This window comes from Pomacea canaliculata, linkage group LG7 (assembly GCF_003073045.1).
Source record: "Pomacea canaliculata isolate SZHN2017 linkage group LG7, ASM307304v1, whole genome shotgun sequence".
Classification (NCBI taxonomy): Eukaryota; Metazoa; Mollusca; class Gastropoda; order Architaenioglossa; family Ampullariidae; genus Pomacea; species Pomacea canaliculata.
The window spans coordinates 23,827,143-23,854,764 of NC_037596.1; the positions used below are offsets into that span (position 1 = coordinate 23,827,143).

The 27,622-nt window shown below is 40.7% G+C and overlaps 3 protein-coding genes and 1 long non-coding RNA gene across 15 annotated transcripts in view; 2 read left to right on the forward strand and 2 right to left on the reverse strand.

The window, feature by feature from the left end:
* Nucleotides 1-6,606, forward strand: part of LOC112568014 (roundabout homolog 1-like) — a 278,799-nt gene extending 272,193 nt beyond the window's left edge. For all 8 annotated transcript variants that reach the window (XM_025244995.1, XM_025244993.1, XM_025244994.1 and 5 more), the window contains one exon: nucleotides 614-6,606. In XM_025244995.1, the coding sequence (XP_025100780.1) occupies nucleotides 614-628 (15 nt within the window). In that variant the 3' untranslated portion in view covers nucleotides 629-6,606. The remainder of the gene's footprint in view (nucleotides 1-613) is intronic.
* Nucleotides 6,607-6,726: 120 nt separating this feature from the next.
* Nucleotides 6,727-16,871, forward strand: LOC112568017 (sodium-coupled monocarboxylate transporter 1-like). Of its 3 annotated transcripts, XM_025245006.1 has the most exons (16): nucleotides 6,727-7,152; nucleotides 8,746-9,123; nucleotides 9,511-9,579; nucleotides 9,783-9,834; nucleotides 10,059-10,207; nucleotides 10,566-10,639; nucleotides 11,057-11,197; nucleotides 11,346-11,475; nucleotides 11,917-12,005; nucleotides 12,446-12,558; nucleotides 12,688-12,758; nucleotides 13,049-13,135; nucleotides 13,628-13,848; nucleotides 14,069-14,169; nucleotides 14,311-14,408; nucleotides 16,696-16,871. In XM_025245006.1, exons 2-16 carry the CDS (start codon nucleotides 8,785-8,787, stop codon nucleotides 16,834-16,836), a joined length of 1,875 nt encoding a protein of 624 aa, XP_025100791.1. In that variant the 5' UTR covers nucleotides 6,727-7,152; nucleotides 8,746-8,784; the 3' UTR covers nucleotides 16,837-16,871. The 3 variants fall into 3 exon arrangements, with proteins under 3 accessions (XP_025100791.1, XP_025100795.1, XP_025100792.1); XM_025245010.1 differs by lacking the exon at nucleotides 13,049-13,135; XM_025245007.1 differs by lacking the exon at nucleotides 9,511-9,579.
* LOC112568019 lies at nucleotides 7,036-15,218 on the reverse strand. The gene is made up of 4 exons (XR_003099960.1): nucleotides 14,937-15,218; nucleotides 9,499-9,585; nucleotides 8,935-9,075; nucleotides 7,036-7,135 (listed from the first exon to the last, which is right to left on the reverse strand). It is a non-coding gene; the product is annotated as an uncharacterized LOC112568019 (long non-coding RNA).
* Nucleotides 16,872-18,551: 1,680 nt separating the features above from the next.
* LOC112568015 lies at nucleotides 18,552-26,815 on the reverse strand. Of its 3 annotated transcripts, XM_025245002.1 has the most exons (5): nucleotides 25,567-26,815; nucleotides 24,941-25,006; nucleotides 23,891-23,995; nucleotides 19,167-21,680; nucleotides 18,552-18,760 (listed from the first exon to the last, which is right to left on the reverse strand). In XM_025245002.1, exons 1-5 carry the CDS (start codon nucleotides 25,699-25,701, stop codon nucleotides 18,584-18,586), a joined length of 2,997 nt encoding a protein of 998 aa, XP_025100787.1. In that variant the 5' UTR covers nucleotides 25,702-26,815; the 3' UTR covers nucleotides 18,552-18,583. The 3 variants fall into 3 exon arrangements, with proteins under 3 accessions (XP_025100787.1, XP_025100788.1, XP_025100789.1); XM_025245003.1 differs by lacking the exons at nucleotides 24,941-25,006; nucleotides 25,567-26,815 and adding an exon at nucleotides 22,062-22,178 and having other exon boundaries at nucleotides 23,891-23,985; XM_025245004.1 differs by lacking the exons at nucleotides 23,891-23,995; nucleotides 24,941-25,006; nucleotides 25,567-26,815 and adding an exon at nucleotides 22,062-22,183.
* Nucleotides 26,816-27,622: the final 807 nt, after the last annotated feature.

Consider the following 27,622-nt stretch of genomic DNA (forward strand, 5'->3'; position numbering starts at 1 on the left):
CATTAACTATCTGCTTTCAATGCTTTTTACAACTGTAGTTGCATATGGTGAGCACCTGATGGTTTTGTAAGTCTTGTCTGACTGGATGGAAGTGGTTGATTTGTTGAGTTGCTTTGTGGGGAAGTCTTCTGAAGTTGTGAAACTGTAGAAATTGTAATCTTTCAGAAAAAAAATTATGCCTGGTCTTAGATTGTAGCTATATCTAATGCTTTGTGCAAATGCTTTACCTTGAAGTTGAACTACTCAACGTGAACTGTCTCTGCCCTGCAGAACAAGTCTCAGGATTTAGAAAAATCAGGCCTTTCTCACTTATAACCTGTTGTGTTGAATGTGTTGAAAAATGAAGCAGAAAGTCAATATTACAAACACATTATTTTGAACATTAATTTGATTTGTAAACATTTTATTTTGCTATAATGTCACTTTATATACAGGCTATACCTGTCAGCATTAAGCACAAAACACCTGTCTAGGCTAGAATGTCACCTGTCTAGGCATGAAAGGGAGGCTTCCTGCATTTGTCCTGCATTTTTCACACTTTTGTTTTTCTTTGACAGCTTAATTTGTTATTTATTTTAGTCCTGTCTTGATAAATATTTGTTATGTTCCACAGATCCCAATCGTGTAAACAACTGAAGACAATAGGCCAGGATATTGCCATACTTGGCAGACAAGGGAGCGTTAACAGCCACCATTGGACAAGCTGTGGGATCCTTTGGTGAAGCCTGTCATGCTTTCTCACTGCAGTGTTTGTGTGACAACTTGTGACATCATGTTGATGTTGCCACATTGCGTGCACAGCATTTTCCTCGGATGCATCATTGAGATCAGACTGCAAGTGGACTGCCTAATGCCTGCTCTTGGAATAAAATTGTCGGGTTTGTAGTGCAGATGCCAAGGATTGTGCTTTTTTTTTCCCAACCCAATGCTGGCTTCATAGCACCTTATGTTCAAATTCATTGCCATCAGACATTTGTCATTGCACGAAGAACCAGTAAGGAGAACGAGTCTCGTGCAGCTGTGTGCTGATGGCATTCTGGATATAAAAAGTGATCTTAAATATTATCCACATGGCTTCATTTGAGGTTTTAACAGACATTTTGTTAAAAGGAATCCATCTTGTCAGAATTCAAATACACTGGTCACAGGTGATCAAAGACGTCCGTGTTCCCAAGCCTTTTAGGAAATACTCTTTCTTTTGTCCAACATTTAGCCGCTTCGTGTACTGTAGGCTAGTAGTGTCATCATACTATTCTTATGCTGGAATCTGCAGGATAGGAGGGGTAAGTGGAAGCCCCCAGTGTTTCCAGTACTAGTGGTGTGAAGCAAAGACAGCTTGCTTGCCTCAGGTTCTTCTATGGTTTCTGTGAAAAAAAAAATCTGTTCAAGCTGTCAAAGTAGGAAAAAAGTAGGCTGTTGAGGATTAGAGGGTGCTGCTAACGTAGGTTAGAGTTCACCGTTGTCAGTAACTTGTGCTCGTGCAAAAGGTTTAGGGGAAGTGTGGCATGCAGATTAGACTTTGGTGGATGTTTGCCTTTTGTATGGAATGTTTTTAGAGCTTCAAGCAGTGCTGGCTATTGTTTTTGTCGTCCAATATCTGTGCATTTCAGCGACTCTTCGGCTTGTGGATTTGGAAGAGGATGACTTAGTTCACAGATGATTTGGAATATATTCTGAATAGATAACAAGCTATCAGAAATACTTCAGGAACTCAGAACTGCATGGAGCAAGGCCTGCTGCCTCTTCCACAAGCCTAGCATGTGGCCAACGAGTAGTCTTCATCAAAATGATAAAACAATAAGTCGATTAGCTCCTTTTTTTTGAGCAAAGCCATACAGTACACTCCAGAAACTAATGAAGAGTTGCTTAGATTTGCATACACTGGAGGTATGAAACGTGCACATTTGAATGCAGTGGTTATATTTTCCACTATCACATTTGTCTGCAGCTGCCCATCATCAAAAGGCTATCCGCACATTTGTGAAATGCTACGACACTAATCATTGTGTGGATGAGACTGGCCAGAAGGCTTGCAGTTCTATGTGATGAAGAGAGAGACAAGTCACAAAACTAAGTAACCAACTGTTGAGAACAGCGAAACATAACGAGAAGTGCTAGCAAATGTACTATTGAAGGTTACATCCCAAAGAGGACAGTGGCAAAATGTGCCACGTCTAGAGGGAGGTTGCTTAGAAAAATTTTGTTTTATATCTTATTTTGTGCGATTTATTTATTTTTTTGTTAAGCATTCTGATTCAAGGATGCTTTTTACATTATTATTATTACGTGGCAAATGTTAATGTTTGCTTTCTTCCAAACTCAGAATATTTGAAATTTGTGTTTATTAAAAAAATTGTGCAGATATTATTTCAAGAGATTTTAGTCAAACATTTCTGTGAATGGGGCTTATTCTGACTTTGTCTTTTGGTGCCACTTACATCAGTGATATTCCAGCAACATGTAGTTTCAACGTTACAGGTCTGTCTGTGATGTGGCATAGTTCCATACTTATATGCACAAAATAGCTGCCACCAGCAATGTTGCATTAATTTGCAAAGTAGATACCAAGGGTTTTGCCTTATGAGCATCAAATAAAAAAAGAAAAAAAGTGACAAAATTGAACTGGTCATGACAATTGAAGTTGTGACAATTGGTTGAATTTGTGGAAGGGATCCTCCCTCTATCCCTTATGTTCCCGGATCTTGATCTTGTGGACAGAGCTGTACCCAGGCAGCTGTGCTAGAGTGCTTCCCCATCGAAACTTCAGCAGGTAGAGGTTGGCTTGACAATGGTGCTTTATTTTTTGTTTAAAAGTCTTGTTGTTTGTGCCACCCAATGGCTGTACTGAGTTTAAAGTTCCTGGATTTCCTGTAGTGGGGGAAGGGGAGTTATTTTTGCTTTTTTTTATATTTTGTATTTTCTTTTGCCTTTTTTTAAAAAAAATGTCAAATATTTTCATTTTTTGTTAATTTATGAATGATACTTTGCTGTGATAAGCTGGCTGGCTTGACATAGGCTTACATGGTGGTAAAAGTTGTTTGTGAAAGCTTCAAGCTTCCTCTATATATATATATCAAACCATTGATGGATGCAAGTACCCAGTACATTCACTGATCATTTTCGTTAATATGCATCACTATGTGCTCGCAGGCAGGCACACGCTGGAAAGGGGGTACTAAAAACGTGTTCATTTTTCAGTGTAATTTTCTTCATGTTGATTGGAAAGATGCATTGATTAATCATGACAAAGATTCAATGGGAATGAGTGCAGTACAGAAGGCTGGGCGAATGTGATGTCTGGGTACGTCCAGATCTTGTCAAATTTGGATGTGAAATCTTCCTCTGCTCATAATTGGAAGACACTTGTTTGAAATTTCTAATTTTGAAATCCATGCCCATTGTCTGAAAACCTGTTGAATACGCTGGAGCTAGCTCACTAACATACAGCAAGCTCAGAGTGCAATTTGGCATTGGCAAACCATCGACAGGTATCCTGAAAGAATGGGGAGAACCCTGCATGGTTTCTTAGCATCAGTGAAGGGTACTCTGGCATAATTCTGTCAGAGAGGAGATGGGGTAGAAGTGAGTGTGATGCAGGTTAAAGTTCATTCCATAGAGGACAGGGACATCAACCTAGTACAATAGTGCAGATATCTGTAGTAGAAGGAGTGCCAACATACGCTGCTTTTGTGTCGAACAAAAAAGAAAAATGCAAAAAAGTTGTGCCATAATCTACTAAGATTTTTGTTTTTTTTTCCTTGATTTTATGGCTTGGTTCCTTCTCCCTTCTTTTACTTACTAAATCACTCATTACACTGGATTGCATGATTCCTTTTTTTTTAATGACAACTTTTAAAACTTTTTCCATTGTCTTTATTCCTACTTTAGTTCCTGAAAACATGTCACCACCTTTCAAGATCACAAAAATTTGCTTTAGTAGTAGTGGGGGTTGAGAGGAGAGAGCCACTTCTCTCAGCGACAGTTTAATGGGCATGGCCAGCCGATTCCTGGGGAAAATGAGGACAGGCTGCCGATAAGGTTGCAGCTGCCATTTTCTTTACAAATCACATTTAAAAAAAATCTTTTCACTCACACCTCCATACCCACTCCAAAATATATGGTGTGGGCTAAATCCACTAGTGCTTGCATTTTTTACCATACAGGTCCACATGTGCACTGCTTAAGTTGTAAGTGCAGCATTGTGCCTGTGAACTCGTGCAAAGGGAACATGAACTTGAATGTGTTAGTCTAGCTCCAGCTCAGGTGCAGGTCTTTGAAGTGGCACCAATAAATCTGTTCCCTAATCTATGGAGGTTGATGAGAGAGAGAGCTTTTTTGATTTTTGTTTTGTTTTGTTTTTTCAACTGATTATTTGAGAGCATTTGCACCATCCTGAGAGTCATTTTTGTCACTTTTCAAGTTAACCAGTGTTCCTTCCAGATCCATTGGATAGTCCGTCATTCTTGCCATATTATCTCCAACATTACGCAATGGGTTCCTCACAGTGTACATAGTGTACAGATGCAGTAACTGTAATGACTGTATTTGACATTGCTGTTTGCATTTTCACGCTATTACTGGTCTGTTCGTTCTGTTGGGTCAACAATGCAATGAAGAAGAGAAATTTTTTTTTTCTAAAAGGTCAGTCTTTAAAGCAGTATGTTAGAAATCCACACACACACATGCAAAATAAATGTTCATTTGGTGCAGGTCAGCAGGAACTAAAAGCATATGAGAACAAAAAATACAGGAGACGAGATCACAGGGAAGTGTGGTACATGGACTGTATATCATGCCAGTCTGTACAGCTTTACGAGCTGCACATTGTGGGAAGCATCTCCTGCTTCAAAGAAACTGCACCTGGGTGTGCTTGATCTCTGTTGCCTAGTGCAGTGTTTGGGTCAGAACGATTTCTCGCTAACCCATTTGGAAACAAGCATGAGGGTTACCTGAACAGTAATGGGCCAGCACAAGAACTTTCCTTTTGACTGGCCACCAAGACGTGCTGAAGCAATATAATTTTATACAGTCAACATTGTACATATGTGTACTGCAATGTGTATAAAGGAATTTTAAGGGGCTAGGAAGGGAGGGGGTACTTTTTGTATGTATGTATTTACATATTTATTCCTGTGGTCTGTTTTACGTCGATGTCCTATTTGTGTTACCAGATGGCGTACCTGTACATATGCAGTCCATATTACAAACTGAATGGGTTTTTTGTGTTTTTTTTTTAATTTTGTGTTTACTTCACTTGGTGGACTAAACTTTTGGGAAAGTGTTTTACTGTTCTTCATACAAGCTGCCACATACATAGTGTGCTGTTGTTCTAGCCAATTTTCATGTTCAAGCTGAATACTGGTAGACTTATGCAATTGTCTGATCTTTTTCCTTCCATCATTTACTGCAGACCCTTCCCTTAAACCCTCCCCTAAATGCCTCCCAACCCCACTGAAAATTCCTCCCCGGCAGTGGGCTGTTGGGTGAATCCTCACCACTCCACTCCTCCTTCAATTGTCTAATTTCATGGAAGGTGGTGACCTGTTGTGGCTAACTGCAACATTCATTAATATCAATAATTAATGTGATCACCACAAGGTTCAAGCCTTTACTATGTGGAAGTCATCATTTTATTTGTATCTAATGGTCCTAGTGTGAACACAGGCATAATGGTTTCAAGTTCTTTAGTTAACCTAAGAAATATTTGCCAGGATATAAGCGATTACAGTATGGCTACATAAAAAAGTGTCATCAGAGACATGGAGTTTTGTAATGTTATTCTGAATTACATAAACTTTAAAATGAGATTGAAATGTATACATGTATTGATGCAAATGGAGAGAGACAAATTTGGGCCTGATGTATCTAGAGACTTATCTCTAAGAATATATTGTAATACTTGTTAAGAAAGTTTGGGTCTATCCCAAGCACAAACCATTCAGAGATTTCATTATCTTTTTGAAATGAGAATGAAACTTTTTGGCACAACAAAAAGTGGTCTGTTTCACCCCCACCCTCAGACCCCAAGAAAACATCTTGAAAACGATAACCCAGATGTTAAAGAAGACAGCAGTTCTCTCGTTGATAATAGGCGAACTGTGTTAGCAGCTCAATCAAAAATAAAAATTAATTATAAAGTTGTTATTTGTCTGAAGAAAAGTGTATGACAGCTATATCTGACAGGGCAATCAGATTGTCTTTATGTGGTCGTCTGAATTTTGCACCTCACAATTACATTTTTTTTTCAAATTTTCAAATGTATAGATAATATTTAAATTCAGCTTACTTCAGTAAATATAGCATTTCATGTGAACCTCTGATTGTAATGTTAAGGGAAGGACACTGGAGCCTGGTAACTGTTTAAATTTTCAGGTAAGATCCTTTCCCCTTTTGTTTTAGCATCCAGCTTTTGGCCGTTCTGTTATATGCAGACTTAGTCTAGATTTCAAATTACGCCAGTTGAGGTGGTTATTAAGTACGTATGTCTGTATGTATGCAATGGTTGTACCCCGTGGAAGTCAGGCAATATTAATGAGGTGAGAAGCACGTTACAAAAAATTTGAATGTTTTATGTGGATCTAGAACAAGTAAACATTACAAACTGGTTTTCTTTTTTAAGTTTTTTTGTGGGTGATGCAAGTTGTGGGTATCTGAACATGGGTGTGTTGTGTTTTGTGAGGGTGAATGATAGTGGGTGTGTCTAATGGATGCTGACAGCTTATCGGTTTGTGTGGTACGTGATGAAGATAAAACCATGATTGTGTCTGTGTAACGTGTGCTGTGTGTGTACTGCAAAAAATTTCACACAACTGTGCAGATGCTAATTAGACGAATATGGCATGAAGATAACCTGACACATGGTACACCTGTCCTGATATGACTAAATCGGTTCTCACTATGTCGTTGATAACTCTGACCTCGCTTGGAACTGATAACTAATAAAAAAAAAAAAACCTTCCCATCCCTTAGAGCGATCACACGCACAAGCAAGCGCACACGTTCATACTGTGAACCCCCATCTTAAAAAAAAAAATCCAACCTTTAAGACAACCTGTGTGGGAGCTTTGCTAGGATGAGGTGGCACAGGCAACATGCGAGGTGATCGAAGGTACTTGTCCTACAAGGTCCAGGCAGGCTGCAAAGAAGAAGCAGGTGAGCATCTCTCTTAGGATATCAAGTAGATCGGCGATTAATCTTTCAGTACATGTTAACCCGACAGTCCCTTTTCACAGAATCGCACTTTCATCATCAAGCAGGTCGTAGGTTCACGCTCACACCATCGCACATTTAAGCACAGGCCAGGTGTTAAACCGTGAAGTAGGTATAGTTATTTTCCCCCTGACAACGTATGGGCCAACTAAAGACTATGTAAACTTTTTTTTTTTTTTTTTTTAAGTAGGTAGAACACGCGGGATCACAATCAACCCCATGGAGACAACTATGAAGTCGGTCATTAATCGGACAAAGTATTGCTTCTGAAAACGTACTGGCAAGTCTTGAAAGAAACTACCTTCAATCCTAGTCCTCCAGAAACCAAACTACAATTAGCTGGGGTGAAGAGGGTTTGAATTAATGTCAAGGGACGGAGCTGAAGCCGAGCCGAGTGACTATATTCACAATGAAACAGTAATCAGTTACTCCTTTTCTAATTACAGCTTTTGATTGCCACATTCCTTCCACCCACTCACCTAGGCCATCATCGAAAACTGATTTTGCAGTCAAGAGACTCAGAGTACCTGTAAAAATGCCCTTTGCCCAGTCGATAGATGCTATGGACCTTTCGGTAATTAGCTGTGAGGATGATGCTTTATCACGAACCTAGGTCCGTGGACTTATGTACAGTCCTTGCCGCCAACAGATCACCTTTTCTGAAGACTGATGCCGTATGTCTTCTCCACACAGAACTCCATCAGTAGTACTTTCAACAAAACTGCTCTTCAACCCTCATCCTACTTTCAGACAGTCCTACCATTACTTACACTACCACTCACATAAATTTACAGTTTTCACTTAAAGACATTAGAAACATCTGTATGGAATTTTCAAACTGGATATTAAAACTTTTATAGTCAGAAACACCTATATCTAAGAGAGAAACTGTCCAGTACTTACCTTGTATGAAGTTCGGCAGTAAATTCAAGCAAATTCCGTACACGAATACAAACACACCACGTATGCTCAACTTTACGTATTTGGAGTTACTGCCAACGTCACCTCACGAAGTAGGCACAGTTCCACATCCTATAAATAGCTCGACTAGGCGGCTGCCATATCTCGAAGAAAAGTTTAAAGCTTGACAAGTGTTCAAATCTTATTCGTCCAGCTACATCCTTCTGAAACATTTTACAGTTTTCTCTAGTTTAAAAAAAGAGAGCTTGATATGCGCTCGTTCGCATTCCTCCGTCTTGTACGTGCGGTCAGACTAGTCCGTGTTCATATCTTATCCGCCTTCAGCTACAAGAAAAATATGCTCTACTTCCATGAAAACCATAACGAAACAATACATGGGGGTGAATTAGTGTTATACGCCGAGGCAGCAACTAAAGTTGTATCACAGGAAGTCAGCTGGACCCGTAAACAGATGCCACATGCAGAGACGAGAGCCGATCCTAGGACAACAAACCCTCAGTGTTATGGTGACAGGCGATCACTGTTGCGCAACCCGACCGCCCAAGTTCCTAGAGGAAACCAAATAAATAATAACAATTTTTCCTAATATACACTTTTCTGTTTGCGGTTGTGCAGTGAAAGTACATTAATGTGTGAGGTTCATCGACGCTAGCCATGTCCACCAACACTTTCTCTATTCCGGACTACGTTGTGTTTGCCGCCATGCTGGCAGTCTCCGCCGGCATTGGCGTGTACTACGCATGCGCGGGGGGACGTCAAAGGAGTACGCGGGAATTCCTAATGGCGGACAACAGCATGCGTTACCTGCCCCTGTCGCTGTCGGTGCTGGCCAGTTTCTTCTCGGCGTCCACGCTGCTGGGCACTCCTGCGGAAATTTATCAGTTCGGCGCCATGTACTGGATCTCTGTGGTTGGAGCTTGCTTGGCGCCCATCACAGGGGCCTTGCTGTTTGGTCCCATGTTTTTCAAGATCAAAGTCATCAGTGTTTTTGAGGTGAGAAGGATAGAAAAAAATTGATGAAATAAGCAAAATTTATGCTTTTTAACCTCTTGCTGTCATCTTCAAAACACTACAAAACAAGAAGGAATATCGAATTATGAATACAAAATTGGGAACTAATTTTGACATAATTATTTTCGCCTTGGATAGGATTGCTTGCTTTAGGTGTGTTGGAAAATATAACTTATCAATACCCTGCTCGCCAATAACTCTTCACTTTTAATACTGAAATTTTAAAAAATGCGTTCGTCAGTATTGACAACTGAGAATCGTAATATCATTAGTTTGGTTTCAAATTCTTTTACTTTTTTTTTCCTGTTTTATTTTGTATTTATCTTTGAAAAGGCATTTGACGTAGCAGTTTCTTACCTCTTTTTTTAGTACCTGGAGTTAAGATTTAAATCGAAAGTGGTCCGCTTGTTTGGAGCGTTCATCTTTCTCCTTCGTACGGTATGCCTGGAAACCTCACATTCACATAATAATTATCATATAATTATTGACACTGCACAGAGCACATTTTAAATAACCTATGATGGCGATAACAAAAAAAGAATAAGACAATACACAGCTAATGCTACTAAGAATATATTTTAGTATTTTGGTAAAACAAATTATCTCTAATATCTCTGGCTAAGAAAACCACATTGTTTCAGTCCGTAGGGATGGGCATTGTGCTATTTGGACCTTCTACAGCTCTCAGTGCTGGTAAGTCGTAAATCCACTTTCCGGACAAGAATTTTTTCTAGTAACTGACCTTTCAGAATGGGCCATCTTGTGCTTCATTATATCTCATGTCTTTTCTGTATTGACCGATCTGTCGGAGTGGGTCATCGCGGTGCCTAGTTGGGTTGGACCTGATTCGAGGTCTCTATTGACCTTCGGTACCATATTCCTGATTATGTCGGAAGTGTATTTTTCACTGTCTTTAGTGACCGGCCTGTCGGAATGGGTCATCGTGGTGCTGGTGGGAATGGTGTGCACATTCTACACTACGCTGGGAGGTCTGAAAGCCGTGGTGTGGACGGATGTCTTCCAGACTCTGGTCATGCTCACCGGAATGCTCACAGTGCTCATAAAAGTGATCCTTCTTCGTCATTTTAAATGAGTAGATCTTAGACTCATTATTCATTATCTTTTGCATCTTGTATACCAACTTATTTTAGACTTATTATTTATTATTCTTTGTATCTTTTATACAAGTAGTGAGTGGGTAGAGCGAGGCGGCCAAACTGAGAGGCGCACCAGTTCGATACCTGTGAAGCGCAGCTCACTTTCCACAGTCGACCCAGCTGGAGGGAATGGGTACCCGACTCGGAGGGTTGGGGAATGTAACGAGAGTGAACGCGTGAGTGTGTGTGTGTGAGAGAGAGAGAACGCATCTGGGTGCATGTAATTCAAAGTGATAACTTTCAAAATCTTCGTTGCGCAACCTTCAGGCCAGCATTGAACTTGGCGGGATGGACGAAGTATGGAGAGCATGCGAGAGAGGAGGAAGACTTCACTTTTTCGAGTGAGTCCCAACAAATTCTCCCAAAACTGCAAAACCTATACATGTGCTCCTTTTTTTTTACCCATGAACGAATAAAATACAATTTGTTTATGACTCGGCATCAGTTACCAAAAGACGATATTCAACAACTCCCACAAATAGGATAGAATAATAACTTTTCGTTCTCACATCATTTTCATTATCCACAAGCTTTAGCTTTCGCACATTCTGTAGTCTTGAGTACACAGGCGCATAGATGCACCACAACGAGGTCGCAACTGGGCGACATTGTTTACCTCTAGCTGTTTGTGCGAATGAAAGAGAATTGTCTTCACGGATTTGACGAATCTCCATCTTGCAATTGACTAACGAAAGCCAGTTAGATATACTTCCTGATTAGCCTTTAATATATTGCTGGATTATTATTTTCGTGTATAGCTTCGACCCTGACCCACGCATCCGTCACACTTTCTGGGGTCTGACTCTGGGGATCTTTCTGATTTGGCTGCCTCCCTATGCGGTGGACCAGCAAATGGTGCAGCGCTTCTCTTCGGCTCGCAGTCTCAGGGAGGCCAAGATGTGAGTCTCACACACATACAGACGAAAGAGCATTACTCTTGACTGCCTGCGTGTAACAGAGCATTACTCTTGACCACCTGAGTGTTACAGGGCGTTGCTCATGACTGCTTGTATTACAGAGCGTTACTCTTGACTGCTTGTGTTACAGAGCGTTACTCTTGAACGCACCTGGGATGTTTATCATCATCACACTGTGCTCACTCACAGGTCTCGTGCTGTACGCGCAGTACGCCGACTGTGACCCTCTGCGTGACGGAAAAGTTCAAAACCCTAACCAGGTGTGGCACAGGTGTACACGTCATTCTGTCTCATTCTCCAAACCGGTCCTTACCACTTTGTTTTAGTCTTTCTTTTTATATTTTTATCCGCGTTTCTATTTTCTTTCGTTCCCTTTTTTTTCCAGCTTTCTCTACACCTCCCTTTCTAGTTTCAATCTTTTTTTCCCCCGTCTTTCCATTCCCCGGGGATTCTCTTGTCTTTCGCCTCCTTTTGTCAAGTCTTTCCTCCTCTTTCTCTTTTATTTTTCCTGGCTATCTAAATTAACGCGGTTACCAATGTTGTCTGATTTTAAAAGCATTTATTAACAGAAGATATCCCAAATGGGGATCAGATAAAAATAAAAGAGGAGAAGGTGAAAAGATAACGATCAAAGCAATAACACAGCAAATTTAACACAAGGGAGCTAGAAAGCAATACAGATATATCTTTCTTTGTCACAGCTTCTTCCATATTTCGTGGTTGGCGTTCTAGGACACCTGCAAGGTATGTCGGGATTGTTTGTGGCCAGTCTATTCAGCGGAGCTCTCAGGTAAGTCGCTACAAGTGTAGTCTTCAGTTCACACAAGTGTATCATCTATTCAAAATGTCAGAGACAGCTACATACCGAAAACATTACACTTTGAGACAGAAAAAGAATAACTTGTTCCAATTTCATGTTTGGAAGTTTCAATGAGGTCGGTATTAACTTCTCACATGACGTCTATTCAGCTTGACTCAAAAATCTGTTTTCCAGAAAATTATAGTTTGTTTGTTTGTTTGTTTGTTTGTTTGTTTGTTTGTTTGTTTGTTTGTTTGTTTGGAGAATTGTCATAAGATTATGCGTGGTGAGAATGCTGCTGATAATAAGGTACTTTCAATGGGAATGTTACTGATAAAAAAATTTCGTGGGTACGCATGTCAGATTATATATTTATTTGTATATATATATATCATATGCATACGGGATAAGATTGTGTTATTTCATAATAGTTCTGTGTCCTCCATGATGAACTCCCTTGCCGCGGTTACGTGGGAAGACTTTCTGAAACTCAAATTGGGTCATCTCTCCGATGAAACTGCAGCCAAAGTCACAAAATTGTTGGGTTTGTTCTTTTGTTTTTATTTTCGATCCAAGACTGGTTTAGCTAGATGACGATGACGATGATGATGATTTTTCTGTGTAATGTTGAACGACAGCCAATTGTCTGTGATGTCGATGTGTATCTTTGCAGTCCTTCTGTACGGCGGTCTAGGCGTGGGCTTGGCCTTCCTGGTGAAGGAACTGGGAGGAACCGTCCTGCAGGTCTGTAGAAAGTCCTAGCAGCCAGTACCTACTTTTTCTTCGTCGATGCTATAGTCTATCTCAACTAACAGCCTGGTACCCGTTAGCACATATAACACAACTAACAGTTAGCACCTATACTCCTCATACAACTAACACAATGCAGTGCGCACAAAATGAACAGGTGAAGTTGTTTGGTCTCCCACCACATTTGTAAGGATTATGTTTTATTTGTTTATTTGCTTGGCATGCTTTTCTTTGTTATTTGTGTATTTGGTTGCTTCGCTTGTTTGATTTGTTTTAACGACTAGGCTTCGCTTACTCTAAATGGTGCTGCTGGCGCTCCGTTGGTTGGTCTTTTCATCCTGGGGGCAGCATTTACCTCCACCAACTGGATTGTGGGTCTTTTTTTCACACTGGTTTTTTTATTATCAGCTTCCGTCTTGTTCATTACATATATATTTAAATTATGATGTAAACAGTTTATTTCAGGTGTATTTTCTGATTCTTTTGTTCTTTACGTTATATTTTAATGTTTTTTATTATTATGTTTCATTGTTGGTATTTATTTAGATCAGGTACTATCAAATGCACGGCGAGCACGCCTGTTTATAACGTATGATACTGCACGGTTTCAGCTCTTACATCATCATCATCATCATCATCACTTGACGCTTCTTGAAGGAAAATGAACTTCGTTTAGCTGTTGGACTACTTCTCTTACTCGTTTTAACCCTTTCTCGAAACTCAATAATTATTTCCTCTTTATCACCTTTTCACCCTCACCACAGGTACATCTTATATTTCACGTTAGTTTCATTATCATGCGAGGTTGGGTGTCCTCCTGGACAGTATTGTTCACTAACTAAATCCACCCTCATTCTTTTAAGGGAGCCCTTGCCGGAGGCATCCTTGGACTGACATTTTCTGTTTGGCTGAGCGTTGGCGCCTACGTGTCGAAGCCTCTGAACTTCAAGCTGCCCACATCACTGGCTGGCTGCAATGCCACAGGAAACAACACCTATGTCCTGACAACTCATCTGGCAGTGACTTCTACTGTTGTCATGACTCAGGCGGAAGGGACCTACAGTCCGTCTGACCCCCGACAATTGTAAACAAGATTTAGTTCCGTCGCTTGGAATCAAAATGCGTTAAATTTTACCTAAGATTAAAGATAGCAGTAAAAGAAACAAAGCCTAAATAGAAATTATTGCTAATGAAACGTAAGAGGGGGCTAGATAACCATTTATAGGCTACAAAACCTTTTCCAATGTGTCTTCACTCTCGTCTAGAAACGAGTCAGCAATTGTAGCTAACGTTCTGCTTTGCAGGGAAGGTTTGAACAACCTGTATGGACTATCCTACTTGTGGTTCAGCGGTCTCGGCATCGCTACAACGGTCATCTGTGGCCTAGTGGTCAGCTGGTTAACAGGTATCTCTCTCCTCCTAGCCGCTGTCTCTCAACTCGTAACTAACCCCTGCTAGACCGAATCAATCTCCAGATAAACGGTATCACATTCACTAAATTTGATCTCTACAGGTTTCACTAATTTGGTGACGATGGTCTGTGCAGGGTCCACTAAATCGGAGGATGTCAAAGAGGACTACCAGCTCCAAGTTTTTCGAAAAGTGACAAGCTGTCGGGCATGTTACTTATCAGAAGATTACAATGTAAGTTATCTGTCATTCGTGTACATGAACAAATGTAACAGCTTTCAACAGAGACATTTCCTGCCAAAGCATAATAAATAAATAAAAATTGTGGCTGTGTGCGATATGCACTTTACCTTCTGGACGATATATTTGTCCCTGTACGATTATAAAAGATCTGCCTCTGGTAATAATTAACATTCATAGTTTTCATTACAGACCGTCTGTAGTCTGAACACACGACCGTCGTTACATAGTCAAGTGTCTACATTTGTAGCTGATACTAGAAGGCCCTGCTATAGGTTGAGAGACTCGACAGCAAATTAATTAATTTTGCTGTGGTTCTAGAAATAGCTTGAATGTCAGCTGCATTCATTGAAACCATAGAGAATGGAAATATTACAAACAGGTTCACTCACACGTATGAACGCAAACCCAGGTAGGCCCGACTTTGAAAGTATTTTTTTAAGTAATAAAAATAAACTAAACACAAGAGGATGATAAATCAAAATAATAAAATTCAAAGTTAAGAGAAAAAGTTATTCCTACCTTATTCCATTGTGCAAAGTACTTTCTTTTAAATCCAAAAGATTCAGTGTATCTCCAACACGCACAGTCGACCATCACTGCGATGTTTACTCCGAATTTTAACGGATCCACACCATTGAAAAAATGAATAAACATAACTTATCATGACAAAAAATAATGTAAGTATTACCTATAGGATCTAAAATGATGAAAATTGCTAGCCGACTTCACGTGTACATTCGTTTCACATCGTTTTTGTAAAAATAAAGGAAGATCCTGAAAAATGGAGATTTTCAAACTGACGTCTGCTTGTTTCTATGCTAAGGGATGTAACTCTTTCCGACGCTGATTTACTGGATTCCGTCCCCTTTTTTACGCAGGGTTGCGATAACAAGTTTTAAATGTGACGAACACGGGTGGACGGGTCGAACTTCATAGTTGCTGAAGATTTCGATGCATATTTCGATCACTGCATATTTTTAAGAGGCCATAACGATAAAAGTTAAATAAAGTGTCGTTTCTAAGGCTCCGTCTAGTGTGTAAAATATTAATGATTTTCTATATGACAAAAATCAAGTCAAGATACATTACATTTTGTTTGTACAGTGGAACCTCGGTTAACGAACTTAATCCGTTCTGGAAAGCTGTTCGTTATACGAAATGTTCGTTATCCGAAGCAATTTTTTCCATAAGAAATAAAGGAAATAGATTTAATTGGTTCCCAGCCCCTGTTGACTCGCTAATATTTGAAAGTTACAGGCTATATAGGTATTTGTTTTAATGAGAACAGTTATAATGCAATGTAAATGGAGTTAAATAAATATAAAAACATTAACGAAAGCATTTCAACATCAGAAAACTTGCCGTTTTGACGGCGTGGGTGGAAGCAGGTGTGGAGAGGAAGGGGTGGAATTACTGCTTGGATTCCCCGTCCATGAGCCCACGTGACATTATAAAATCGGGGGTAACTTCCCTTTTCTTTAGCTTTGAGGTTGAAGGAAAAATCTTGTCCAGTGTCTGTTGCTTCTGGCTTTTTTGTAAAACTCAGTAATACGACATCACATATGCGACAGACGCATGCCACCTTCATACTTTGAAATCATTTCCTTTTTCAATTCAACTGTTGGCCGCTTCCTTGTCATTACCTCACTACTATTATTAATTGTTCTTTATCTTCTTTGGAGCCATGATTGAGGATTATCTTATTAAAATAAAGCACAACAATCACTAAATAAGAAGGATGCGCAAGGAACGACCGATCGTAACTGTGTCTGGAGCGCGAATGATGACATGCTGGTCGGTCACGTGTGGTTCATGTGGCTGTTCGTTATCCGAAATTTTGTTCGCTATCCGAGACAAACTTTTAACGAAATTTTTGTTCGTTAACCGAAATATTCGCTATCCGAGGCGTTCGCTAACCGAGGTTCCACTGTACTTGAGTATGCTTCGTTACAAATGAATTTTTTATTTTTTTTGGCAATCGTCTATGTATACCTCTTGAATGTTTAGTCTTTGGTTGGTTCAGGTTTTTTTTCTTTATTATTGTTTTGACATGTTGATTTCAGATTTTCATGCGCATAGATAAGGTGTTTCATTTGTTCATTTGTGAAGAGGAAAGCCAGATAGTACGTTATTTAGAATTTTCCCAAAAGTCAAATTCTCTTAAGTTTTAGACAGTATCGCATAGTCGAGTGTTCTCTCATTTCTTTCTAACCTTTCTTTCAAATCTTCTATTATTTCATCTATAACAATAAATGTCAGACGGTAGTTATTTTAACAGGTTACTACCGATGTCCACCTAAACAATTTGACGGAAGAAGAGAACTGGAAAGCCGAAGGACACCAGAAACCTTCTTCTGGTGACGTGGAACCCAACAATCACAGCACCAATACTAGTCCACGACGAACAACCTGTGATTAAAAAAACTGTTCCTTGTGATCATCTAAATGCAGAGCTTAAGACATTGCTTTAGAAACAACCAAGTGAGAATAAACTTTTTTTCAAATCAACACCTTTATTTCTTTATAAAAAAAAGATGAACAATTATTGAGAGTGCAATTATTGTAAGTTTCTTGTCAATAAAAACGGAATACAAAGTTTTCTTCTTTCCCGTGTGTTTCGAAGTGAAAACGAACGTAAATTTAACTTTTACAAATGATCAACCAGTCGTTAAAAGAAGCCAAGTATTCTTTCAATAAATTATATAAACTTCAATCTTTTGATTGTTTTGAAAATTTTTTAGAACATCTTGCTTTTAAATTTGAAACACGGCATGCAACATCACCAGAAAAAAAATGACTGGTACACAAACAGGAGGTGATAGCGAGGGTGTGCCTGCAATATTTGTCTTTTTGTAACAAGTTGCCTTCCACTTTGCCGTCGAGATTTTTAAAGGCGAACGAAGGTGCACTTTTCAAATAATGTAAAGTCATCAAATCAACACTCTGTAGGAAAGCTGGGGCCATAAACTACATAGGGATATACATGAATATCTGCGGAGTTAGGCTTAAAAGCCAAATTCATTCTACCCATCCATGTTTACATTCGATGAACAGTAAGTCGGGACTAGAGACGAGATTCACTAAGATTTTATATCCTGGAATTTTCTTATATATCGCCAACACTGTAATTTTCGTGTTGAAGGTGCACTCTACGTAGCCTTTAAATCTTAACGTTTTTAATGAACCTTTTATTTATCTTAAAATTACAGACGTAATTTTACAAATTATAATTTAAAACTACAATGTCAACAGTAAAAATACCTTCCATAATGGTAGGGTCAAAACTGTAAAATCGAACAACTGAATAAAATCGGTCCTCCTAATCTTTCACAAGCTGGAGATAAAAACAGTGTTAATACAAGAATAATAAACTGTAGAAACATTCCTTAACAAAAATGTGTAACAACTTTCATTTAACACTTTTCCTTTCGTGAAAATACTTCAACAAACATGTTAAATCACTTTTGACATGCAATTCTTCTTTTTAGAATACTATGTTCCCTTTCTTTCTATATTTTTGTTGATGACGGAAGGCTTCGAAAGAGCACTAACATAATGAGAAAGTTTCTTATCATGTCATAATAAGCTCCAGGGATAGATGGTTGTGTAATATTGAAAGACAACCATTTTGCTTCCGTTTAAATAACTTTCCTACCAAGCAAAAACTTTGACAAATAAAAAAAAAGTTTAGCAAAACATCGGATAATAATATTCGAAAATGCAGTATTAGATAATAAAATTGCCTTTCTTTTGTTACCAGTGTAATTATGTTCACGCCGGCATCTTTTTTCCTTTCAGTGATCATATGGAATTTCACAAAGAGACAATAGTTATAGTCTGAATGCATCTGCATTGATGGTGAAGCTTTCTGTGTCCAGCTGTGTTAAAACTGTAATTAGTTCTGAGTCAAAATTTACCTTTTGTTAAGTTTTGCTGAGCTTTCCTCTTAGTTTCTTAAGATGCCAGAAGCAAACATTTAGCCTTCATTCCAATCTTGATCAACGCTCACCATTTGAATACCTCAGCAAATAGTTCAATCTTCTGTCCACAGCGGTTAATGTCTCAAGTTGTCAGAATTATAGTTGTGTTCAACGTTGATAAGCTGTAGCGATGTATTAATACACGAAGAACGGACTTCTTTCTTGGTCATGCGGACACCGTAGCAGTCAGTGGTGGAGTTGCAGGTGTTGCTTCAGGTGGTTGAGGGTGTAGAAGGTCAGCCCGCAGTCGTGGCATGGGAACTTCTCGATCACGTGCCTCTGACCATGTACACGCAGCTGATCTCGAAACTCGAACCTCGACAGACAGTCTGCGCACTGGAACGGGCGGTCGTGTGCATGGTCCTGAAACACGCATCCACACGTACAGGTATGAAGCCACCCACCCACACACACGTATACAAAATGTCAAGGGAAAGAAACTTATTTAGACTAGGCGATAGCTTGAATTTGTACCTGTTAGTACCTGTCTAATTAAAAGGCTCAATTAATTGTTCTTTATGAAAGTAGCAATGTTCGAAACCGAAAGTTTGAAACAGAGAAAATATCTATATATGTGCTAGATAATGTGTGTTTGTGATGCTCCTTTTTACCCTTTAAAAACCTGTTACCCTCATACAATTACATGATTTTGCCATCACGTCAACACATACCCAAGAACCCACGCCAAGTCCTGCACAAAAGCCATCCAACTAGCGGGTAAATATGCACCCCGACCCCGGATATAAATAATAAAGGTAATCCAAGCTACCAGCATGTGCTTCTTGAGAGTGCGCCTCATGGAGAACTTCCGGAGGCAGACGTTGCAATCGAAGACAAAGACGTCGCTGTGCTGCATCCGGGTATGGCGCTTGAGGTTAGACATGACAGAGAAGAACCGCGGACAGTAGGGGCACGGGATTTTGGAGTTCACCCGCGTCCGCGGCTTCGTTCGGAAGTTGAGGGGCCGGATGGAGGTGCTGGAAGGTAAGTTTTCGGTCGAGGAGGGAGACGACGAGAACTTGTGCGACAGCTTCTTCACTGATGAAGGCAGGCTCCGTTTGGGGGAGGAATGTTGTCGAGGTGTAGAGTAAGTGACGCTTCCGCGTTTGGTGGCGTTCACAGATGGAGGTAGAACCAGAGGAGGGGGAGGAATAGAACCAGTAACGGAAGTCTTCCTCTGCTTCGTTTTCCTCTCTCTCGTCTTAGCTGGACGCGGTGTCAGCGAAGACGAGACATCGGTCTCGGCGCTGACTTTTGTAGATTTACTTTTGTCTCGAGGCGTGCGCGCGCCCCAACTCCGATCGGTTCCAGAGAAGGATGACGTGACGACGGCACGTCCACCGTCCGACTTGCCGGCCGTGCTCTCCGCTGCATAGTCGGGGGTCGAGCCTTTACTTTTGGTTATCGTCGTCGTGGTAGGGTAGAGCACGCTTCCGACCATGGCGTCATCGGCTGCGCTAGAGGCCAGAGTACACTGGATCCCGACGGAGACAGCGTTAGCAGACTTGCACCGCCAACCATTTGACCTCGCGAGGGGTTTGCACACGTTCTGAGTGAGGGTGCGACGTGGCTTGTAGTTGGCAGGGTGGAAAATGCGGATATGGCGCGCAACATTGCTGGTGTTCGCGAAGAACCGTGGGCAGAACGGACAACTCAGAGTAGAGTTTAGCCTTGAGCGTCGAATCACGACAGCGGCACTGTGGATGTTTTTGGTCACTGCATCGCCCGGCTCTTTCTTCAACTTAATCTTCAGCTTTCGCGCATGGCCACGTGGCATTTCCCCAGGGCTACTGAGCAGGCAAAAATCGGCGCTGGACGATGGACAACGGAAACACTTCCGGCAGCAGAGGACAGATTTCCTGTTCCGGTTTACGCTGCCGTCGACAAGGGAGTCTCGAAACGGATCTAGAATCTCCTTCTCGTGGGGCTGGCTGCAGACCTCCTCAACCACGATGCTTAGCGGATCGAATTGCGGGGCGGCCTCTGTCTCGATGTCCGTCTTGATCACGTGGTTCAGCTCCTCACTGCGATTTTCAGACGCATTCAGGACCGTTGCTGGGGTCCTGCCTCCCATTAACTGCAAAGGAGGCGGCATCGGGGGGTACATTTTGTAGATAGCCCTTCCCTTGGCTCGCGTGTTTGAAAACATTTTTATGACTGACGCCTTGGCATCGACAGTGGTCTCCGCTTTGTAGTAGCGTGCTGTTTGCTGTTGGTGATATTCAGCGTGGGGCAGTGCCATGGCGTGGTTGCTATAGGAGTATTGTGCGGCGGACTTGGATTGAGCGTTTGGTGGAACAAAGACGCTAATCTCTGGAAGCGTAGCAACTGCCGCGGCCGTTGCAGTTGCAGAGGACGTGGCGGGAAAGTGGTGGACAGGCTCCAGGTACGTTTGCACATGTGGATGGGGGGACCAGTAGCTGAAGTACTTCTGCGCCCTGATGTCCACCTGCTCTGCGTTCCCAGCCCACCCTACTGCTCCTTTCTGCTGCTGCAGGCAGTCGCGGATGTTTCTGAGTTCGCCGCTGCCCACCGATTCCATAGGCAATTCGTCGTTCAGAAAAGTCGCACCCTCGCTGGAAACGTAAGGCTCCGAGGGCGGAAAATCTCCGGTGTTGGCCCTGACCTCCAGTCGCATTTTGATGTCATGCAGGGAGTACTCACTCTCGGATTGCGCGGTGGCTCCCAGCGTTTGGGAGACGGGGAGTGAGGAGTCTGGAACCCGCAGGGTCACAACGCTTAGATTGCTGCTGACGTAATCAAGACCCCCGCCGCCACTAACGGGCACTTCCGGCGCCACCACCACCCGGCTGCTGACGTCGCTCAGGAGGTCCAAGGCCTTCAAAGGCGTCAGAGAGGTAGTAGACGTCAGGTCCAGCGTCTCCATCTCCAGGTCAGGGATTTCCTTAGCAGCATCCTCCTCTGCCACCACGTGGTGGTCGGCCCGGAAAAACGGCGATGCCTCCGTGAAGCTAGGACTGAGAGGCAGACCCCCGTGGTACGGATAGGAAATCTCGGGGTAAGGAAAGTTGACGTCGAACAGTCGCTTGACATATTGCGGGCGGGGCTTAGTGACGTAACCGACCGGGCAGAAGGTGTTGGACATGACAGGGGGCATCTCGTCGTCAAGAACGACTGGCTGTGAGATTTTTGTTTTACTACTGCCACCGCTGATGACGACGCCGCCGCATGGGTGGTCACCGTTGTTGATGCACGCTTTGGCTTCGGCATCCGTTAAGGATGCGGCGGCTTCAGCTAGTTCTATCAGCTTCTGTTCAGCCATCTGCATGAGGGGGAGAGGGAAAACAGTAAGTTTTCTCCCTTTGTGTAAAACTTAATGAAACATCCTCTAAAATTCTTTCATTTTAAATCTATCTTCTCCACTCTTGTATCTAAGCAAGTGGGAACCTGTCTGATATTGCTAAATCAGCAGTATAAAATATAAGTTTGCCTATTCTTCGCTATCAGGTGAGACCAAATGCACAAAGCTGTTAAAAGAATTTCGGAGGCAGTGTCTACGTCTGTAATTCATATGATAACTGCATTTTAATAATGTTTGTCGATTTCGTAAAATATCATGAATTAAAAAAAATCATTAAAAGCAGAAACAACAAACGAGAGAACAAACAAAAGTATAACAGAAAGAAAATTTTAGATATTCAACCGTTTATGTTGAAAGGCAAACGTGGGTGCAAGTACGCGACACGTTTGTTTTCTGGATGGCTCTCACGATGTATAAACGTTCCTAAAACTGTTTTTCACCTGACTCCAGACCTTTCTCCTATACTTACAGAATAAGCACAATAAACACAAGCAGATTAAAATTCGTTTTTTAACGAAAGTATTGACTAATTTTTTTTAATTAACGCGATTACCACTCACTAAATTGTGTGTTGTCATTTCGCTTCCAGAAAGACGCACAAAGGTAAGCAAAAGCGGTAGAATAAAACGACTTGGCGATTTCTTGTCAGAATCGCATTTTATTCTTTTAGTTGACACTAGCACGCACGCACACAGACAATGTACGCTCTTTCTCGCTCGCTCTTTCTCTCAATTTAAGTAAAATTTGTTTTTCCACAAGGCTTACTCTTAAGTCCTCTTTTATGCTCTACATGAATTTAGTTTCTTTTTTTGCATGGCGTTCGAGTGCTAGAAGTAAAAGTATAAGTATTTTATTAATAAAGATTTGTCATTTGTCTCACACACACATGTTGACAGAAGAATGTCTAAAAGCCCAAAACATGATTGCCTTTCCCATATCCTCAAAAAGCGCCATTACGCTAACGCCTTTTGCTCCTTCAGGCTAGAGTTTAGGAGAATGGTTAATTTGGGAACATGGGAAGCAACTCTGTCAAACATAGAACCAAAGTGACTATGAGTTGTCTCCTTTTTAAACAAACCTTTGTTGCACCAAATGACACACACATCATAGCTATACGAATGCAAGTTTATCCTGTTGTCAGATTAACTTTCCATATAAATTTGATAAGTTAATACTTTCAAAATCCTTAATCATTTTCTGAATTGTTTGCAGGAGACATGATAATTATGACATAAACCTCAGATTCCGAAAATCAGCAATAACATTTATAATTGTAGTGTTTTGTTTGACAACGAGAGCATACAGTTTTTATCGAAATAAGCTTGTAATGCACGGTAGTGTCTTGAAATTGTTCCGGTATGCTCCTTCACAAAGCATAAATGGAGCATTTTAAAACTTTAAAGTGAGTTTTTAAGAAAGGAAACTTTGGAAAGTCGTTATTTGGTAGTCTGTTCTAACCTGAGAAAAAAAAAAAATGTCTCTTCTTCCCATAAACTTAAGTCTTACATTTTTTACAAGATTCTAGAATGAGTTGCAATATCATTCGTATCTTTTGAGTTCCTTCTTGATCAAGAATTCACTGTGCATTTAGATTGAAATGTATGGGGAATCAAGCGGGAAAAGAAATATACACGTTTCTACAGTCACGGAAGTGCTAATTTGAGTAATTTGCTACAAATAAATCTTATTTTAACAATCAATGAAACACGAGAAAAATGTGATATTTTCCATTATCGTCCATCACATTTTTGTATGATGTATAGAGTGGGAAGCCATGATGGAAAGTTTGATTTGAATCTCTTAGTTTTAGTCGACGATTTTAATCTAAATGCTTGGTACGAGAGTTGCGGATCAACGAACAGATTTTTTACTCTGTATACAAAGTTTCAAAGAACAACAGATCTGCTTCATGGCTTAAAATGCAACAACTAAATCAAATCTTAAAACGATTAAAAAAGCCGCACAAGCGCTTCATTTCATGACGACATCCGTAAAAAATGGCGCCAGAATATTTGTAGCTCTTTAAAGCTTTTTAAAACACATTTCTGTCAAAATATAAAGTCCAATTGATTTTTAATATATCTTTGAGAGACTAATTTTGAATAGAAAATTCATTTTCAGAAATAGTAGTATTATTTTTGCGTCAGATCTACTATGTTTCTGCGACTTACCGGACTTACAGACTTGCCATCAGTTGGTTGTCTTCTCTTTTGCTGGGACGCAACTCTGGCAACAGGGCGACCGTCGAGACACGATGGCATCTCAGTGTTCCCAGCCTCAAATGAAACAAAATTGACATAAACCTGGAACAGGTTTTGACTAAGTTGGTGAAAACTAAAAGTAATTGTTTGTCATTGGAGTTCAAGACCGCATTCAATGTATCGCAAGCCCACGTGCGTTTTGAAAGAAAGGGGAAAAAAAAGGAGTTTGCAATTTCATTTCCAGAAGAGGAGAGTAAAGAACGCTCATGATTTCGTTGTTGCTGTTGGTATGACACATAGCTAGTGAAATCAGATAAAATATGTCTCTATTGCTTTCTCTGATTTCTCTAATTCTTTGTTGCTGTTTTTGGTGGAAAAAAAGACCAACACACACCATTTCCATTCTGCTCTCTTTAGTTTATTTTTATTTGTGTTCTTGTGTCAGCGTCTCTTGTAGCGGTGTCATTCTTGTTTGAACAGTCAGGTAGACACAAATAAAAGAACAAGCATCGACTGCACACAACCGCGATCTTTCTGTGATCACGCACGAACGCAGGCACAATTTTTTTATTTTTTTATTTTTTATTTTATTTTATTTTTTTTTGGCAGGATTATTTCGGGTGTTACCAATCTATCTGTTTACAACGGTTTGCGTGTGTGCTTCACGGAGAAGGGAATATTTGCCACACCTGTCAAAGCGACTGGGTGTTCCGCTCGGTGCCCGCTGAGAAGGTTAAGAAAAGAGATCATCAACCCCCGTGGTCTCTACTTGACTTGAATGTTATCACACCGGGGGCATTAACAGGGGCCAGTGCTTACTGTGCAGGCGCCACCGATGTATACATGTATACATATCTATCTTTACCCCCTAAAGAATTTTCTATCAGGCCGGCATTTTTCTGGGCCACTTACACAATTATCGTTGTTTACCCAGTGACCCTTTGGAAACGTGCAGACGGCAACTGATATCAGCTTTGTTTTGTTTTGCTTTTTTAGTAGAAGATAGTAAACAGTACTCACTGATTTCTCTTGAATGTTGTCCAACATCTTGAATGTTGGGCTAAAGTCGTGTGACCTGGTGGACGTCTGTTTGAAATCAAATTTACAGTTTGGAGAGATTTCATTTAGAAGTAAATATGGTATGAGTGTTTTTCATGGAATGCTGTTCCTAACAACTTTTCACTCTTCTAAGCCAAAGTTAGACATTAATTACTCGTGATATATTTTCTTCTTATTTCTTTTGTCCATACTGCTTTTTTCATTCTCTCTCTCTTTGTCATTCATTCTTTCTGTTCTTCGATAATTTCCTGTCTTAAGCCATACCATTTAAACTAATACTTTTTTAAAAAAATAAAGAACTGGCAGTGCAGTCAGTGTTTCAGTTTAAGTTTTTATTCTAATACTCACTACCCATAGACTCGAACTGTACCCTTCTGTTAGCTCTGTAAGCGCAATTAGTAAAGTCTTTACTTTTTACTGATGTTTTCATCATTTCTGTTGGCTTGTCTTGTCCGAAGACCTAAATTATTCGGTGAAGTCCTATTACTTTAAGTCTTTCTATTGAATGATCATCGCAGTGTCCTACTTTTCATGAATTCTTCTTCCTTCGGAAAGATTTATAAAATAGAACCAAAAATATCACAAACCGCATGGTGACTGTAATCGTTGCTTGAATTTCTAAGAGGACGACGAAAAGACTTTAAAAAAAGCTTGAAGTTGCATTTAAGAACTGTAGCAATGACGATGACAGTGATGGCAGATTTGAGTGCGGGAAGTCGCATCTGGCGATGGTGTTGCAAAACTTTGCGAAACTGGAAACAGTTGTTCTGCTCTGAACCTCAGCGCCCTGCTGACGCCTGTTGCTTTTCAAACGCGCTCTTCATCGTCCGTCGCTCACGATAGCGTTGAAAGCAGAACAATGTTTAATCCTCTCGCTAACATGACAACTTTCTTGGGTGGTACATTAGGGGTAGGTGGGGTGGTGACGAGGTACTGTCTGAGACAGAGAATCGACTGTACAGTACTTGCAAATTTTCATTAGTTTTTATAGTCTTTCTTTTATTTTTTCTTTCTTTGATTTTGTTTGTTTTGTCTGTTTGAACATTATTTATTTTGTCGGCAAGTTAATAATAATTGTAAGCTCATTTACTCATTAGATTGTTCATTCGTATGTTTATTATGTGTTCTTTCTATCGGTTGCTTGTGTGCTGTTCATGCATTCATACATTAATTAGTTCGTTTTGTGTATATGAACTCTGTTTCTTCTTTTTTTCTTGCTTATTTTGGGAAAAAAGGAGATGGCACAATGACTACTTTTAAAATCTTTTTCAGCTCTCTGAGGCAGTGTCTCCATCGCGTTTTCATTTCTCATAAGATAACCTCTTGCAGCGTCCATTATTCCTTGCTGACTTGTTCTCGGCACAAAAATCACTATGAAAGGCTTGCACCTTTATAACATTTCTTACAGGTAGCGTGACCAGGTGTAAGTTCTTGACATCGGCTGGCTGGGCTGCACGTGACTTGGCAGAGGGCCTCCCACAACCACGTTGCTCCAGCAGCGACGGTGACCTCCAGTCTTGCTGGAGCGTGCAATGAATGCGTGTTATGGCTGGTTTTGTGTCCGGATTTATCTGTGATTAAATGATTGACTTACTGAGAGGCCATGGCCATGAAACCCTGTCTTCTAAAGTTGTTGTTTTTTTTTTCTAGACTGGACATGTCCCAAAGGAATTTAAAGGGAGAAGCAAGTCAAATGATTGGGCTTCAATGATATCATGTTTGAGAAAACTTTTGAGTAGCCCAACAAGTCTTTGCCTATAGTCTGACACAAATATTTTTTTTTTTCATATTTGACCTCGATCCATTCGCACACACGTTTGTGTGTATGTTTCCCACCACCTGTCTGTGCACACCTGTGTGTATATCGTGACGTCACCGTCATAGCATCTACTCACCTTTAGTCTCTGGATATCTAATCCTTAGTGTGTCAAAATCATAAACCACCACCAGGGGGTGATTAAGAACGCTTGTTTTCAGTTCGTTAATCAAGCTAGCCAAAGCTCTGATCCCATGTCGGTTGTTTCTTTTATCGACTTCACACTCAAGGTAACCTGATTTCGATGACGCCGTCCTGCAGGTGATCAAGTCGTCAAACTGTGACGGAAGGGCTTACTTCACGGTCCAGTGAACAGCGGCCTAATGGCTCCACTGTGATGTGGACCAGGTAGGTGTTGGTCGGGTAAGTCGATCAGTAACTATGGCGAGGAGGGAGGTGGAAAGCTACCCGTACAATGAAGTCGATGACCGAATGTAACGGGTTTCACGTGTAGGCTGGGCTCTGCAGGGTGCAATGCCAAACATCAACAACATTTCGAGTTGCTGTTCCACTCTGCTTGTGTTATGTATAGACTTATATATAATTGTGTAGAAATGTAAACAGATGTATATACCTACAGACAAGATGACAACCACAAAGACAGAGAAGTAAAATAAAGAGGATTGCAGACCTACCTACCACCACCCTTTCCCTTCAATCCCTCGTCAGTATAATTATCAATCAAAATTCCTAGTTTTCGTGGCAATAGCAGTAACAACGGGAATCGCAACATTTTATCTTCTGGTTGTGTCCCTGCCTTCCATTGAGGTAAGAGTAATTATACTTCAAACTGATTGATTGGCTGGGTGGTTATAGAAAATCATCTG

Excerpts from the sequence above, each read along its gene's own strand:
- LOC112568015 (XM_025245002.1), bottom strand. The coding sequence starts at position 25,701 with ATGCGACTTCCCGCACTCAAATCTGCCATCACTGTCATCGTCATTGCT. Across the intron at positions 25,007-25,566 it reads ACGATTACAGTCACCATGCG|ACGTCCACCAGGTCACACGA; the intron begins GTTTGTGATATT and ends GATTTCAAACAG. Across the intron at positions 23,996-24,940 it reads ACAACATTCAAGAGAAATCA|GCTGGGAACACTGAGATGCC; the intron begins GTGAGTACTGTT and ends GTTTCATTTGAG.
- LOC112568017 (XM_025245006.1), top strand. The coding sequence starts at position 8,785 with ATGTCCACCAACACTTTCTCTATTCCGGACTACGTTGTGTTTGCCGCC. Across the intron at positions 9,580-9,782 it reads TCATCTTTCTCCTTCGTACG|TCCGTAGGGATGGGCATTGT; the intron begins GTATGCCTGGAA and ends ACATTGTTTCAG. Across the intron at positions 12,006-12,445 it reads CTATTCAGCGGAGCTCTCAG|TTCTGTGTCCTCCATGATGA; the intron begins GTAAGTCGCTAC and ends ATTTCATAATAG.